Source organism: Colias philodice, chromosome 10 (assembly GCF_061535455.1).
Source record: "Colias philodice isolate Cphi_HAF_F1 chromosome 10, ilColPhil1 Martin Lab GWU primary, whole genome shotgun sequence".
NCBI lineage: Eukaryota > Metazoa > Arthropoda > Insecta > Lepidoptera > Pieridae > Colias > Colias philodice.
In genome coordinates, this window is record NC_143095.1 from 10,946,286 (window position 1) to 10,964,607 (window position 18,322).

Sequence of the window (18,322 nt, forward strand, 5' to 3'; positions counted from 1 at the left end):
TAGAGATAGCTCTACATAGAATTTAATACCTATGCAACATTTCTAAGGATCAGCGGAGATTTTTTTTCTCTGTCTCTAATATTTATGCTTACACATATTCACTTATTCGATTCGCCAGTTTTTATGTGCAAAGGGAACAAAAAAACAATATTAAGGTGATGAATTAATTTTTCTAACATTTACGGCCCTTTTTAAACCTTCGTAATTTTTATATTATTAAAGTTGGCGTGATGAAAATTCTTGACAAGAAAGTTCAATAGTAACACAATACGTCTACCGTTTTAGAAACATGATTCCATGATATTTTCTCGATAGAAAAAAAATACAAAGTTCTCATTGTTATTTTTTTTTAATCTCTGGCATCTTCAAAATAACAAACGTAAAGTTACGACTTTTTGGATATTAACTATAAAACATACAACCTATACGTCTACCGATTTAGAATTTTGAAATATGCGATGGTTTTGAAATAAACAAGAAATACTTGAAATTAGCGCGCGACCAGCCAATATAGCGAGAGCCGCCCTGTACCTTCCTACCCCGATCGCTGCACGAGTCATTCCCGCTACGGCCGTCACACGGGGAACTTGTGTCGCTCGCGCCATCGTAAAAAAGGGTGACAACACAATAAGACAAAATGAGACAAATGGGGACAATAAAGAAAATAAGAAGAAGAAACATAAAGGTTGGAGGAAAAAGAATGCTTACAATTGGAACAAATTAATGAAGTAAGTTGGTTTTATTTTAAATTTGATGATAATTGTATTATAGACGATGTTTGATATGTACCCCTGTTTTAAGTACATAACGAATGTGTAAGATTTTTTTCATTTATAGCATAGATAATCTTTTCAGGAATCCGGAATCCAGAAGGAAAATAAACCCACTGATTGTTCACAATGTGAACCCACTCCTTCGTAAGTACCTTTATTCAGTCAAAAATGTATGTTATCAACGCTCTACTGGTTTTATCGCATGATTCCATTTTTAGCAAAAAGCAACAAAGTGCAAAGAAATAAAAAATCATGGTGAACTTAGTGGAAGTATGGTGGCCGTAATATGGAACAGGAGCTCATTGGAGTAGTATTATATTTAAAAAAATACGAAAAAATTTCAAGAATTACATTTCTTAGTAGGTGGTAGATTAGTATATTGTATAAAGAATTTGATGTTGATATTTATTTCATTTATACTTACTACACCTGTGCGGGAAATTGCTTAGTACTAAAACAGGTTTATATTCATATTTACATAGTAATGTGAGTTTTCATTTCGAAAAATTTTGTGTAAGTATATTAAATTGAGTTCCTGGGTGATCTGGAAACACAATTGGGCCCGGAAGATGGCGCTGCAGTCACTCTTCCTAATCACATGAACCGATTTGGATGAATATTTGTGTGCACATTTCATTGTTGTGGGATGATTGGTTGATTCGTTTTCACATTAGCTAATATTATGTATTTTTGTTGTAAACTTAATTTAATGTTTATAATACATTATTATTGGTATAAATAAGCCAGTGTTCGTCTCACATTGCTGTACCTGCCTACCTACCCTACCAGGGCCTAACTTTGTTCTGGCTATTTTATTTTGATTATTTGTAATGAATAATTACAATTACAATAGAGTGCAAAAAATAAATACATGCGTCAATATATTTTGTGTTTTTTTTAAAACAATTTTTTTATTTAAAAAAATATCATTCCGACCGCGGCTTTGCCCGCGTGGAATTAGGTTATATCGTGAATCCTGTTTTTTCCCACAGAAGTGTTCAGTTCGGATAAAAAGTATCCTATGTGTAAATCCAGGCAATTAGCTATATTTTATCAAAATTGGTAATGTAGTCTTGACGTGATTAAGTAACAACTAACAAAAAAATATACAAATTAACATCCAAAGTTTCGCATCAGTTTTACTGTATTAGTGATATCTTCCACTCTTGACTTTGACTGAGAAGAATTAGGGTTTATAACTTCTTTCAGAAATAGTACCTTTCATTTCTGGGCATGATGTAATATCTACGTCAGCATCAAATTCTATCTAAATCAATTCAGTAGTCCGCGTTATTGAGTACCATTTCATTTTTTCAGAGTAACAATATTTTTTGTTATTTTAAAGATTATTTATATCCTGTATTATTTTGTAATAAAGTAAACATTACGAAATGATAATAATTATTAATAATGTCTAAGTAGTTGTTAAAAAGAAGATTATTTGTTTATAAGCAAGAAAATAAAACCAATAAATCAACAATTAAATAAATGTATGACAATATTATAACTGTATGACGACTCCATACATGTTTGTCCCGAGTCGGCCAGCGGCAGCGCGGCGAGTTTGCAAGAATGACTTCGCGCACACCCGCGTTCGCGATAGCGAGCTATTAGACTCCGCCCGCCAAGCAGTGGATTTTTTTTTGTGTATCGTCTTAATATTAAAGTGTTCGATTTATATTTTTGTCTGGGTGTCCTTGATATTGATTGAATGGAAAAGATCTATTTATAACAATAATAGGTACGTAGGAAGTTATTTGTTGCTGTAAACATGCTCGTTAATCAGGTATTTATTCGTGGATATTGGATACGAGACAAAAATCAAGGTTGAAAAATGTTTATATTTTTGAAAATTACACTGAAAATTATGATTTTATACCGTTTATAGAGAATTCAATGAATTTTTTATCTAAAAGTAATAACGCGATACCATTAAAGAATATTTTAATTGGCTTTAAGTACCAATTTTTAACATAAAAGTTTTTGAATTAGACCTACTAAGCTATTTTTATTTAAAATTCAATTTAATAGTTAATACATAAATGAATAATTTCTCTCCAATAATCGATCGTTTGCAATGTAAGTGTGTAATGGCCACTGTCGCGGTTCGTTGGCTGTTAAAGTTAGTGACTAAACGTGCAGTAATGTTGGAGCAATGTGTATGGAGCATATGTTATGTTGCGGGCGTGTGGGGAAACGGGTGGATGGTGAAATGGCTAGTTTTTTTTTCAGTTGTGGGTGTTATGTTTGAATAAAATGAAAAACATAATTCTGTTTAGAATTGTACATTGATAGAGTACCTACCTATTATGATGTATTTGTACAAATACAGATTACTTTAAAAGTAACGGAACTAGTGTGGCCATCACCGTAGAGGAAATTGTGAATTGGTGTGTGTGTGTGTGTGTGTGTATAGAATTGGTGAAAGTAATAGTACTTTTATATCATAATAAGTATATTCAATTGGTATTTACCACTATAAATTCGTTTATTTATTTATTAGTCCCAAACAAAACACAGCGTGTTCTCACCAAATGTATGAACAGCACAACAACCTTGACATTAAAAAACACAATGTACAATCACACAACAACATTTATCCAGTGGCAACAATATATGACGCAATAATCAGGGTCGCTAATCACTGCGCCAAGTGGGTCAAAATTAAAAAATAGCGCATACTATTAAATAACATGACGATGGTAAGAATACCTTGAAGCAGTGCGCCACGCTTCGCTGGCTCTTTGAGTAACTGGTTGGACGTGCAGACATAATGTAAAGGCAATCTATGAGTGAGTCGAGTGCGATCTAATATGTGGCTTTGTGGATATTGGATATATTTTTCTAGTACGTAAATATTTGTTTAACATTACTTGTCTTCGTCTTTACGATATTATTATGATGTTTGATTAGATTTTTTTTTTACGAAAACAGGAGGAAGTTGTCAATGTTCTTTTTTAGTTTTTACTGTTAGCTCAATCAATTTAAAAGATGTTTTACATTAGAAAGCAACATCTGTACCTATAATTATACGCTATATTATGCTATTTAGAGTACCAGTTGAAATAGTCTTTGTCTAAACGACTAGCAAAATATTGCTATATTAGATCTAAGTAAACTCTATGATATGACCAGTTGATACACCCTGACTTCATAACCAGCTACAATACATTGTTACGGTTTCGTCACTCCCTCCGTAACACACACAGGATTACAGGAACAGTTGCGCGATACGCGTCAGCAAACCGATGGTGCGATACGTGGTCGGCTGTGTTTGCGCTATCTTTGTTTTATTTGTTTCCTGGGCTTAAAAAATTGTTTAACCAACGCTGTAGCGTACGTCTTTACTGAGTAATATTCCCTTTACTTGCCAATCTAGTACGACCATTGACGACGTTGAAATTCTCTGAGTAAACAACCAGCAAGATTTTGTGACACACAGAAAACGAAAAGAGTGGTTACCGTGACGTTTTAAAGCAGTAATAGGTACTAATTTCAGTTTGGGGAAATGATTGAGCTAGACGACCTATATTTCTTTATTTATTTTTATATATCTCTGTCTTCCTACAATAATAAATAGTACAGCTTTAAAACTTCATAGTAACCCCCTTGTTTCGATACGCGTCATCAAATTGACGGTGCGATACAGTTTGTTCTCTTTATTGGCCATTGTGGCCACTGTCAGTTCTGTGCGGCTATTTTATAACGCACAAGGAGTAACGGACTTAACGTATGCGAGGCGATGGTTATTAGTTTTAGCGTGGTATGATGCGCCCTCTTCACAATGGGCAGCGTTGGGCGAGTAGAGGCAATCACGATAGTGTAGAGGGCCTGAATGTCTATGATCGGCTGTCATTGTATATGTTTATTTATAATCGTCGGCAAACATCGACGATCATTTGTTGGGCCAACGCTGCCCATTGTGAAGAGGGCCCATAATGCACAAGGTGTTAAGTCAATGTCACGGAGTTAACGTATGGCATGCCATGGTTGTAAGTTTTAGCGTGGTGCGCGATGTGTGAAGATTGGATCGGTTTTGGAAGCATTTTTATCGATATGGGAATTGTTTGTAGGTAATGTACTTTTGGTGAATTTGCCTTCTGGCCTTTTTGTCTGTATTGGAGTAAGGGTTCTTTGAGTAGAGAATTGTGATTCATAATCATGCCATATTTGTATTTTTGTAGTGCCTTTTTGTAGACATTCCGCATGAGTGTATGCTTTCACTTGTATGTAAAAGTGATAATAGATGTAAACATATAACTTGTAAATATTTAAGGATGTAGAAAGTGTTGTTGTACAAAAAGTACATACGAATATCAGTAATGTAATAAACAGAAGAGGATCAGTTGGGTAAACAATTTAATATTTTTAAATTTTATAGTTAAAATTGTAAATATCTGCTAAAGCGTCTTTTTTATTGATCAAATTTCCAAGTTATATAAATTAAGTTGTGAATTGTGGAAAACGAGCATTGCAAACGATTTCTAAAGCGACAGGAAATAGAATATCTTTACCCTATTCAATTAGTAGATTACGATATTACCCCTATAAACATGTTTCTGTGAAATACGCAGTGGTATCGTAGAAATGGGTTTATGTGAATATATCTGTCTCTTTGTTACACTTGGACGGTAGTTGATACGTATCATTCGTAGTGTATAAGGGCTGAGTGCACGTTATCTTAGTTTATTGACTATTGTGGCATCGACTCCTGAATAGCGCAATTTATAACGTGAAAGGTGCTAAAGAATTTCTCAGCAAATCCGTTCGATAAAAGAGTTGGGTTAGCTGCTTGTTTTGTAGAGTGGTCGCGTGTATTGTGATTAAAATAGGACGTATTGTATGTTTGTGAATGTGAATTATAGATGTGAAGACTACAATAAAATGAACTTACTGGAGTGGAACATGTTATATAAAGTTGATAGATTTGTTGCTTTCATAAGTATTTTATGTAACGTGTGCGTACATTGAAGTGAGTGCGCAAAATTATTATCACCTAAAAATATTTGCACATTAAAAATAGATATGATTATTTATTAATTGATAATTATGAAGCACTTAACTGGATTGTTACAAAGCGCTATAATTGGGTATTGCACCGCAACACATGTTGACTTTTCACGATACATACATCTAGTTCATATTTGTTATGAAAGAGAACCTTTGAGGTTCTTATTGTTCATGATAATTTGTAGTTATGGCTATCAACAAGCAAAGTGGCAATTGCGAGTAAGCAAGTTGGTAATTCATTTTTGGTGACATGTAAAAATTATTATAAGATACTTAAAAAGCGACAGTCACAAAAGAACATTGACTTTCGCAACTCATGACCTCATTACGACATTTTACGCATTTAAAAGATCAACTTCAATAAACCTATACAATATAACATCGCACGTGTCCACACAAAACTCTCATTCATTCAGTTTGTATGTTTCCCAAACACGTGGTCTTTAATCGTATAGCTAAGTAAATAGAGGTGGCCTCTTCACTCGGTATGGGCTGACCTATATAGCCCTCATTAGATACCGTCAAAAGGGCCGGTCCCTTTGGCCTGTTTCTTGAGTGTGACCCGAGTTGTAAGAGCTAAATGCTAATGTATTTATTTGTACATTTCGCGTTTATGATGATTTTTCTTAACCTGATTGTTTTATATGGGGCACTTCACGCGAAGCGGACACAGATTTCAGGGTAAGGTTTTCGCTTTGGTTTTTTCGGTTAGGATTTCGCTTATATTTAAGTATGTTACACACAGGCGTAAAATTTGTTAAAAATTACTTTTCTTGAACTGATAATCACATTCGAAGTCGCCCATAACTCGCCCTTACTGACATCTTCAAAGACCTGTATTTTGAAAACGAAGCTTCTACATGCAAAAATATTTCGTAAACAAACCGAGGATATATACAGGTGTAACATAGGTACTAAAATATAACCGAAATCTGAAACCTGACCCTAAAATCTGTGTCCGCTTCGCGTGAAATTCCCCATATATCTACCTTATTGTTATGGGCAAAATAACTATAACTGTGCTTATACATTTTCAGTTCTCAAATCAAAATATGGAAATTAATTGTGGTAGAAAAGTTCGAAAGAGAGAGGTTTGAAACACTTCTTAAATTTTCAGACCTTATAGTATTTGTAACATTTTCATTTTTCACTATAGGCTGCCATATATTTTAATGTAAACGTCATCGTAATATATGTACTTACATTGTTTATTAATGTGTATACTCCAAAAGAGTATCAACATAATCATTTAAGAAACACAATTCATCTTCCTTCATCCCAAGATTGAGCGCGGCGGAGAGAATGACCTAAATAAATATAAAGTGGAAATCCAAAGCTTGTATTTGTTTACATTGTATTGTCCCATTGTGAGATTAATCTTGAGATAATGTACTGCTTTACCTATAGGTACTATGTATTATATTAATTACAAATATTATAAAGGTTTTTTTTTGTTTCTTACGATTTAACTCAAAAACTACTCGATCGAAAAATAGCATGCATTACAACAATCCACTTGATAAAAGATTTTTATAGAGGATTTCTGTATATTTTTAAAAAAAAAAAAGTTCATTTGTATCGGTCCACTAATGTAATAAAGTTTATTCAATTTTTTAAACATTCAGTATAGACACAATAAAATTGTACATCGACATTCTTATATACCTAACCTAAAAAACCTAGTATTAATGAACAATACACTTCCCACGAAGCCAGTCACTGCAGTTTCAATCGCAAAGGCACAAAGGTCACTGTTCCGTCTCGTTAGCCATCCAGGGCTGGCACAAAGGAGTAAATGTGATCGATAGAGGCACCGCATTGAGACATTGCTGATTATTCAGGTGGCACGAGTCTCGTAATTTGTCGCTCGCCACTAATTAATACGGGCGTTTACGGGTTCTCCCAGTGATGTGCCGCAGGGTGGTGCGCTCTAGCTGTTAGGGCTGCCAGCGTGTAGATTTTTGTAATCAAAGCATTTTTGGAGATTTTTCAGTAATGTTTTTATGGGATTTCGTGTGCATTAAGTTCGAGATTTCCTGTTTTTAAATTTAAATACTTCTTTGCGAAAATAATTGGCAAAATGTATCAATTATTTTGTATAAAAATATTGATACTAAATTCACACTTAATAACTGCAGTATTATAATAATCTATATATATAAAAGTCAAAGGTGACTGATATAGTGATCTATCAACGCACAGCCCAAACCACTGGACGTATCGGGCTGAAATTTGGCGTGCAGGTAGATGTTAGGACGTAGGCATCCGCTAAGAAAGGATTTCCCGAAATTCTTGCGGGAACGGGGAAAAACGGGGATGCACGTACAAAGTCGTGGGCGGAAGCTAGTATCTGATAACTGTGAAAATATTATAAGTGTATTTTGAGTACGGTCGACGTTGAACTAAACACAGAGTCACTCTGTTTTATCATGTTCGAAAGTTTCATTTATCATATGACCTTGTGCATAAATGTTTAACTATTTATCTATTCTTTACAAATTTTCTGATATGTTTAAATTGCGCGTAAAACAATAAAACTGAAATAAGAACATATTGTCTAGTCTAGGTGGCAACCCTATTCGTGTGTCTTTGAAAGTCGCCCGAATTCGGGAAATGCATTATCTCGCAAAGTGGATACGTGCGGCATTAATTGTGCCCACTCGTGCCTCCGTTTCCAATTAGATGCCTTAATTGAACCGCCCTTTTTGACTTTAGTATATGTATTCATTTGTTCGCGATGTGGTCAGTGGAGTGGCTTTTTTCGAGTACTTACCTGTTCCATGGAGCGGAATAGTCTTTGGGTTCTTTTGCTATCGAAATTCAATACATAATATGATGCTTGTAATTACCTAAATTCTTAAATACAGTAAGCTCGTAGAGGTCCAGAATGGTGTTGAGCGTTTTTGTCATTTTGTATCTGGTAGATTTATTCCATTGTTATGTTTGAATCTTGTATGAAAACTGTATTCTTATAGTTTATATTTTAAAATGATGGTTATGATAATATACGGAATACGGTTTTTTTGGTATCTCCATTTTTTTAAAGAAACATAGGTAATTATCTATTTGTGTAGATGTAATTCTGCTATTAATGTAAGTACCATTACAAATTAAAACTTCCCAGTTATCCATTACAAGATACACACACGTCAATAAACAACACAAAATGAATATTTAATTCAGTAGGTACCGTGTAATGAACACGACGCGGCGTTTAATTTGCGAATGTTGGCACTATGCGTAATTGATGCCTGTGTTTGTTCCAAGGGTAATATTGATGTGACTGGACACCGCGCGTACGAGCATAGTATAAAGAGAGAAGTATGTTATCTTTGAACAAAGGTACATCGCGAGGGCCGCGCCCGAGCCATTGCTGTGAGCGGTCAGTGTTTGTTGACTGTGTAATGAAACAGGAAATAACTATTCAAAGGTTATATTTCAATAACTACATAAATTTATTCGTATGTAATTAATATTTAACCTATGCGACCCACCCGCGTCCCGACATGCCCGTGACTGTTCAATGTTCATGCATAGCGCACTAACTGTTTATATGTATATACGAGTTACCGTGTGAGCTTTCTTTGTGCTACACTTGAAATTCGATAACTCGTAAATTGGCTTGTCTTCGCTACACATTCATTGAAAATATCATTGTGACAAGTGACAACCCTGCGCCTCGCAGGTTTAGGTACCTTGCTGTCCTAAACGCCGGGAGTTGGCCTACTTCTCTCTTTATACTATGGCACGAGTTTAATATTTACTGCGGATTAACGGGATATACAGACCCGGTTGGTAGACTTAATATTGATGGAGGTGTAACTAGTATAGGTATACTGCGTCTGACTGGGGATTCTTTGTTGGAATGCTTTGTGTCTGGAATATGTGAGAAAACAAAAGGTTCGATTCAGCAGTATTTTGCAGCGTCAAAGGTGTTGATTCAAACGAATTAATAATCCTTTGACTTAAGATTTGATTTAAGAGCCAGACCAACAGTCAGACAGAGTAAAATAAAGGATTTCTAAGTTAATCGTATTTTTCAAATGACACATCATTGACGTTCCTATTCTAATTAGTTGTCCATGTAGTAGGTAGGTATAGTATGGAAACATTGGTAGTGAGTAGATACTATTCGTGTTGCATCTTGACTGTTGATGTGTGTTCTTTTTCTATTACAGTCTGCACTATGCAGATCATTTTTTGTCTTACGTATTTCAAGGATTTGATTGTAGGAATTCCTAAATTTTGTACTCATCAATGTTAATTGGTGACTAACTGTTGCCAGATTTATTAGCAAATATATTATTTAATTGTTATTTAAATTCAGATTTAATCTAAATTGGGATCGAGATATTGATTAAAATAATAGATAAAGATCGTAATCGTATTTAAATTTATGTTCAGCTTTATTCAAAGCTTATCACCTTAAAGCACCTCAACGTTAAATGTTTTTTGTTGACAATCCAGTGACCGTGATCTTTCGATTGTGTACTTGAACTTTTTATTTTGATAGATATAAATCTACCTACATTAGTGTGGATTTGATATTTATTATTATGCAAGTGATATTTAAATAGATCTCTGGTAGATGCATAAATAATTGTTCACAAGAAAAATACATAATTCTCCATTCTTTTTTCGCTTTATAATAAGTATTACTTTTGATAGGACAAACTACATCCATATTTTACATACTTAGAACTTTCCAGTTTACGAAAATGTCCACTACAGATTATCAAACTACCCGCATGTATAATATAAAATGTTTAAGCTATAAATATTTTATACTAGCTTTCTGCCCGCTGCACTGTTTCGCTAGCTTTGTCTAAATTCTAAAACGTACCTATTAAATTGTATACTAAAACATTTCCCGAGAACCTCATTATATTTATAAAAAAATCGCATCAAAATTAGTTTCGTGGTTTTAAAGATTTAAGCACACATAGACTTTGTCTATGTGTGCTATGATATGTGACATACTATGTGATTAAAGATGTCAACTGATCATATTAGTTCTTCACAACGCCACTCAACTTTCCCATAAATACAGGCAACAAATCCATCAGCTCTCGCGTAATAATTAATTAATAGATCGCGGTCGAAGCCACTTTATTAAATTAAACAGCTAGTTAGGTGCATGATGGCCTACATTCAGCGCATTATCGAGATCGCAGCGGCCTGATGCAGATTACAGCTGTGCTATTATATTGTGTATGTAAATGGACCGTGATAAGGTTTAAGTGCTCGTGATGGAGTAGGTAACTGAAGTATGGAGTGACTCGGTGGTGCAAGGAGAGATTAAAGTTATAGGGTAGTGCGCGGGCTTGTTGTGTCGGATGTTGGTATCTAGTGTTCTTGGCAGTGGATTGACTGGTTCTAAAAAGTTTGTGAGTATTAGTAGGCAATTAGAATTGATAGTGATTATGTGAATAAGTGCATAGTGCATAGCCTTTAACTATTGAACGTAGTGAAAACTTACAACTGAATTTTTCGTTAAATCTTTTGAAAATGCAGAATAACTGATAATCGTGTAGGTACCTACATATTAAAAAAAAGAAACAATTTTCAAACCAAATCTTTATTGAAAAACAAAAAATATAGGTACTTTATTAAAACATTTGAACGTCCTAATTATTTACCTTATCCTTATTACCTATATTGTAAGCCACTATGTATATAAAATAATATAATTAAATTATTTCTTCCTTCCCAGGTGTTGAGCAAACCGTACCAGGCGGCGTCCGGCGCGGAATTGACGAAGCTGTGCAACCACAAGCGGAAACTGCTAGCGACGCTGCAGGCGCGCGCGCAGTCGCCAGCCACGCCACCGCCGCAAAGTGAACAGAAGAAAGGTACGCGTAAATTTGTTTTTTAACTAGTTATGGTAATTAAATATGACCTATGTCACTCGGGGAAAATGTAGCTTTCTGCTGGTGAAAGAATTTTGGAAATCGGTTCGGTAGTTGTGGAGATTAATCGTTACAAAGAAACAATCAAATCTTTGATGATTGATGTCGATTTTACTATGAAGGAATTGTGCGAGAGTAAACTTGTTGAAGCAAAACTACGTTGGTCGGGTAATATTTAACCTGAATAAAATCTGTATGTATTACATATTCGTAATTCTAGTTACATCACTACATAGTATAAAACAAAGTCGCTTTCCCTGTCCCTATGTCCCTATGTCCCTATGTCCCTATGTCCCTTTGTACGCTTAAATCTTTGAAACTACGCAATGGATTTTGATGCGGTTTTTTTTAATAGATAGAGTGATTCAAGAGGAAGGTTTATATGTATAATAAGATCCATTAAGTAGTGGAGAAGTACTGTTATTTTTGAGGTTTCTAATGTGATGTCGTAAAAAATTACATTTATTCCGCTTACATTGCAAACGCAGGCTGAACCCTACGAGTTTTATCAAAATTATGTACTAAGTATTATACACATTGAAAAGGTCTACAGAAAAGTCCGCGATGGTATATGTCTATCTCTTATGGATAACCCACAATAACTTTTTTTTGTCATTTACTTTTTACGACAAATAATGGCTAATTTTCGAAGCGATTTTAACCAATACAGCATTAATCCTTAACCAATTAAATACCATGGATACATTGTTCATTTAATATAGATCTATATGGCCCATTACACCGTATGATTTAAGTGAATATTTTCGAAGATATTACAGATTTAAAAATTGCGGGACGTAGCGTTTGCGGCCGCCCGGCTATGTAGGTATTTTATAAATAAATACCCGTGCGATGCCGGAGCGGGCCGCTATATTTTTATACCTATACAACGTTCACAATTTTTCTGTAGTGTATTTAGTATCAGCATTGCACCCGTGCGAAGCCGGGGCGGGTCGCTAGTATAATATAAATGTTCTATGGTATTCACTATACCACACTATACAGAGCGTTTTGTATTCAATGAAAGCTTTTGCATAACATAGAATAAGAACGAGAAAACTTGACGATTCACAAAGCTTCAAAAGTTGCAATAGAATTTCTTAGAACTCTAAAGTAGAAATACAGCGTTAGTGCCACTTTATTCGGTCTTTATACGTCTTTGGGTTTACGAAATGTATAAAATTCATTTTTATATGAAACTAATATTTATGTACATTATTACGATTAAAATTTGTTTGTTAGTGTTAGTAATATTCTGAATTAAATCTATACTGAATAATTCCTTATTCTTAATCGCGCGCAAGCAAATCCGCGGACTCAAGCTAACTAAATCAATTATCCTCCCTCATCTAATTAATGTTGTTTGTAACTTGAAATTAATGAAAACATCAAATGCGATGCGATATTTCAATTTGGATGGTAATTTTAATAAATAATTCGCAACGAAATAGCAAAGTTTGGCGAGATGGGATAACAATATACAAATTATTATCATTATTATTCATGTCATGGGATAACGAAATTGACGTTTAAATAGCAGACGAGTAATTAAATTGTGTATTTTATTAGGGCTGCCTACTGTTTAGTTTTTGGTATTCATTATATTAAAATTGAAGTCTAATCTGTATTGAATATAATCTATTTATTTTTGTAATTAATATAGTTTTTGTTATTGTCGAGTGCTTTAGATATTTTGATGAATTATTTTAATGTTGAAATTGCTTTTGATGACTTAAAAATGTTTAGTTTCAAATTATAAATGGCTCGATTCTTGATGACTTTAGTTTCTGCCGAAGTAGGACGCGCTCTGATGAACTAGTAACAAGGGGTCTTTTATCAAAATTATTAGGTTGTCTTACATTATTAGCTTCCTTAACTATTGTGTTTAACAAACCATCAAGTTTAATTAATTAGATATTAGTTTTGGTCAACCCTGGCGAGCTTAGTGTCCATCATCCCTTGTTATTCCAACCCCAAGGTTTCATAACTTCATTTAATTCCACGACGAAATGAAATTGTCACTAGCAGAGCCTTCCAGACGTAATTGCAATATTCTCAACTTGTATAAAGAAGTTGTTGTTAGTTTATTTTTATTTGTGTAAATTTGGTTATTTTCTTAGATTGCATAAAAATAATTCGAAACAGTTTACTAGTGGGGAAAGTGTGTTTTTATTTGTGTATTTGACAATGTTAAAAAATTTGGAAATGTTTCATGTTTTATTATTATTTGGATCGTTTTCTGGACAATAATCAACCTTTATGTACTTAACTACATACTATAAACGAATCTCACGGTACACTGTAGTTATCACAATGAAACACAAGTTAACAAATCTGCTTTTTAATAGTAGATGCAAATATCAATTGTAACAATATACGAGAATATGATCCACTGTGTATACAATACCAGGTTTTATAGTTTCTATATATTATACACATACGCGATAAAATCATTAATTAGTTCTATCAATAACGTTTTATAAATAGAACACTAATTAAAAAGTTGTTCTCGCATTGCAATTATTAACACAGTGTCAATATGTGTCCATCGTTAATAACTAATTGATATTATAAAAAGTTTAATGAGCTCAAAATGCCGTTACATACAGGGTGTTCACTGCACATATACGTATTCGATCGGATTATTGCAAGGCTTTCCGCGCCTCGTTTTCATCCAATTACGTTTGACGCAGATTAGCGTCAGATCCGGAACACTGCAGTGTATCCGGAGAGGATCCTACACTGATGCCCCGGTAAATAGAGTACGAGGTGTAAATTGTATTGTAGGGTCGTGTTTGTTACCTTTTAGAGGTGAAATTTTGTGAAGTTTGTAGTTAGTGGATAATGAATAAGTTGTGTTTACCATCATGTTAGGTACCTATCTCTTTTTTTTTGTTGGAAATAAATGATGATTAAGTGTCGTGGTAAGTAATTACCTAAATGTGATTTTGTATTCACATATGAAAGTCGACTAAGGAGATGGTGTTCCTTGAAAATTTTTCATAATCCATTTGTATCAAATTAATATTTTTTTTTTATATAAATCAAGTCGCCGAAACTAGTAATGACTAAACCGTGATCACTAATAAAACAAGATAAAAAGTAAAACAACTAAAACCCAACTACGACAAAAAACGACGCTGAAAAAGTATAAAACAAAAGTTAAATTGATGAACTAATAAAGAAGCTATGAACGAAAAGATGTGAATTATATGCAATCAGCCCATGAATACAGGTAAAGTCACAAGGAAATGCTAGTAATATATATATATTCAAAATGTGCAAGTAAAAAGCTTTCAAATGATACCAAACACGGCATATTTATCTTAACTTTATTTTTTTACTCTGTATGTTTTGTCCGCTAGAGGGCGCCACATTAGATTTTGTGAAACCCCATATAGCCTATAACCAGCGGACAATTAAGACGCTTCTAATGATATGTCATTTGTCGAATTCTGATAAGTAGTTTAGAAGTTACGAGGGAACAGATGAACATACATACATACATACATACATATATACATACATACATACATACATACATACATACATACATACATAGCCTGTCAAAATCATAACCCTCCTTTTGCTTTGCCGTAGTCGGGTAATTATACAAAATTACATACAAATAGTGGTCGTTAAAATACGGTCCGGCGACTATCGCAAATTCGACCGGATATTTGCTAATTAATTAGTTGCTCGTAAATTTGTTAAATACCTTAAACGCGGGGCTAAAGTAATATTGAGATGGGAGCGAATCCGTGATTTATTGGTATTATCGCGGGGTGGCTTTATTCAATTATACAGCCGAACTGGTTTAGGCTACGTTTACACTAACATCATGAGCGACGCGATTAGCGATAGCGAATCGGACCTACATTGAATTGTCTCGATTTGTCGCTATTAATGATAACTATGCGTTATGTTATTTTATTGATTTGTCCCGATTTGTCAGTATGTATTAATGATATTTACGCAATAAGTAATACATGACAAAGTATTATTACATAGATATCCAATTTGCGCGCGTTTAACTAAAGCGCTTAGGTAGTTATTTGACCTTATTGCCCATAACAGTTGAGCGATTTAGTTGAATTTTAAAGCTATACATTATTAAGCCATTTAGGTATTTATAGGTTTTTCGATGGGCTATTTATTTCCCTGTTTATTTATATTCTGTCTATTATACTTTACTTATTTACAAGATTATTATAATATACTAATACATTTAGACGAGAAATACGAAGAAAAATTTTATTTAAATACTATTACTAATAATGTCTATTATCGCTCCGCTATAATTAATACAATATTTTGTCTATATTTAATATTTATTATCGCTCCGCTAGTCACAACATCAGCCAATAGTCCTCGAGTGGGATGTACAAGCCAAGCTTTGATTCGCGTAATCCCACGTCGTTTCCTGTAGGGTGCACCCTGTATAGTGTCGACGGGATGTAAGGACACGGGGTTTCGCTCGGGTTTTTTACACCCGGCGAGCGTATGGGAAGCGAAGGCGGTGTATTGGCTGTGTTTTTGTTGGCTCCCAGTTATACAGGATGTTTAGATTTATGAATGCTTTTATTGTGAATATCTATTGAGCGGTGGAAGGACATTGAGATGGAATGGTAGAGATGTAATGGGATGACAAATTGTTATGTTATTTTCGGTTGCCCATTAACGCCCAAAAATCCCATTAACTAAATTGACTAGTTTTAAAAAGCGATTTTGTTCATATATCTAGTTTTAAATTTATTATAATTGCGTTGTTTTTTAAATAAAATATTCGTAATCTAAAATGTCCCAGTTATTATAAGCGCCTACAAAATGCACTATAACGAGTGAACGACCGGATTAATTACCAGATGAAGGAGACTCGAATGAATGAGAGAACGCTTAACATAAAAGGCACATTAAATTTTTAATTTACACGAGAAATGGCGTTAAACATAACAAAACGTTTAGCGCTTACAAGCGATAAAATTCCCTTAATCTATACTTTCTATACTTGTGAGTTTGTTTGTTTGTTTGAACGCGCTAATCTGAGGAACTACTTGTCCGATTTGAAAAATTCTTTCAGTGTTAGATAGCCCATTTATAGAGAGAGGCTGTAGGCTATATATCATCACGCTAAGACCAACAGTAGCGGAGCAAGGCGGCAATAAATGTAAAACAACAGGGCACAACTAGTCTAACATGTATATTTCTATAATCGTTCGCCCCAATTCTGGTAACATTTTTAGATATATATTTTTAATATTAGCGCTATATTCGTGTCGGTTGAGACCGTCAAACATATGGCAATCTAATTCGGAGTAGGTGATGTACGAAAATATTTGAACAGATGTCGGGTTCAATGAACCCCGTTGTTTTCTTTATCACACCCGATATGACTTGGGTATAATTCGCAAATTTCCAAAATAAACTGATTGGTGTTGTACGAAATGACTTTATCTCATCGTCTTGTTTCTTTGTTTTGTTAGTTTTAACGACTTGCAGATGAAGCGATTTTGATACAATTTTTTGTGTATGTAGAGCATATCGTCATATTTGTGTATAAGATATTTCGTAAAGAATTTTGTGCTCCACATATTTATTACAAAAGTTGTGTTCACTAACCGTCACATCCTTTCATTAAGGATTCATTATTTAATATAAAGCAATTTTGTTGTACTAACACGATTTATAAGTCAAGAACGGATGGACTTATTTTTATTAATTTTAATTTGTTTGTCTGTCTGGATTACAATAACTACATTAATATAAGTTTAAGTAATTGACAGATTATTGGCTATATAAATTTTAATAGTTGTTATGGTAACTACATTTCTACAATATTCGAAGTGCATTGAAATAAAACTAATACTTTTTAACGTAAAGCGAAAGTGATAACTACCCGCAATCGGAAAAATCCCTAACGATCCTGTAAAATCTAATCGTCTATAAAAATAAAAATGAAGCTAGTTTTAACTGAGCGACTGTATTACAAAGTGCTTGTTTTGCTGCTTTTGTAACAAAGCGTAGTCTTTGTTGATAAGTGGCGATGGGAGGGGGAGGGTTGTAAGGGGAGGGTGGGGAGGGCGCTGTCCGGCGGGTAACAACCCTGTTAATAGAGTTGCAAGGAACACTATTCGTTTAAAAAGACTTTGTTGTGTGAACTATGTAGGTTTTTGTAGAGGTGATTCGCATTTTTGTTACTCTTTAACCGAATTCAAAAAAGGAGGAAGTTCTCATCTAGGCCATGTTTTATTTATGTACTAACACTGATTTTTTAACGAGATTTCTAAACCGATTTATGTGATTGTTTTAGTTAGATGTATTTTTAGGGTTCCGTAGCCAAAATGGCAAAAACGGAACCCTTATAGTTTCGTCATGTCCGTCTGTCCGTCTGTCCGTCTGTCCGTCTGTCACAGCCGATTTACTCGGAAACTATAAGTACTACAGTGATGAAATTTGATGGGAATATGTGTTGTATGAACCGCTACAAAAATATGACACTAAATAGTAAAAAAAAGAATTGGGGGTGGGGCCCCCCATACATGTAACTGAGGGATGAAATTTTTTTTTTCGATGTACATACCCGTGTGGGGTATCAATGGAAAGGTCTTTTAAAATGATATAAAGTTTTCT

General features: G+C 34.1%; 1 protein-coding gene and 1 long non-coding RNA gene across 5 annotated transcripts in view; both read left to right on the forward strand.

The window, feature by feature from the left end:
* LOC149485461 (uncharacterized) overlaps positions 1-18,322 on the forward strand; it is a 106,189-nt gene that overhangs the window by 64,182 nt on the left and 23,685 nt on the right. For all 4 annotated transcript variants that reach the window (XM_089700271.1, XM_089700270.1, XM_089700269.1 and 1 more), the window contains exon 3: positions 11,497-11,635. In XM_089700271.1, the coding sequence (XP_089556397.1) occupies positions 11,497-11,635 (139 nt within the window). The remainder of the gene's footprint in view (positions 1-11,496; positions 11,636-18,322) is intronic.
* On the forward strand, positions 184-2,117 carry LOC149485464 (uncharacterized). The gene is made up of 3 exons (XR_016316221.1): positions 184-728; positions 856-917; positions 992-2,117. It is a non-coding gene; the product is annotated as an uncharacterized LOC149485464 (long non-coding RNA).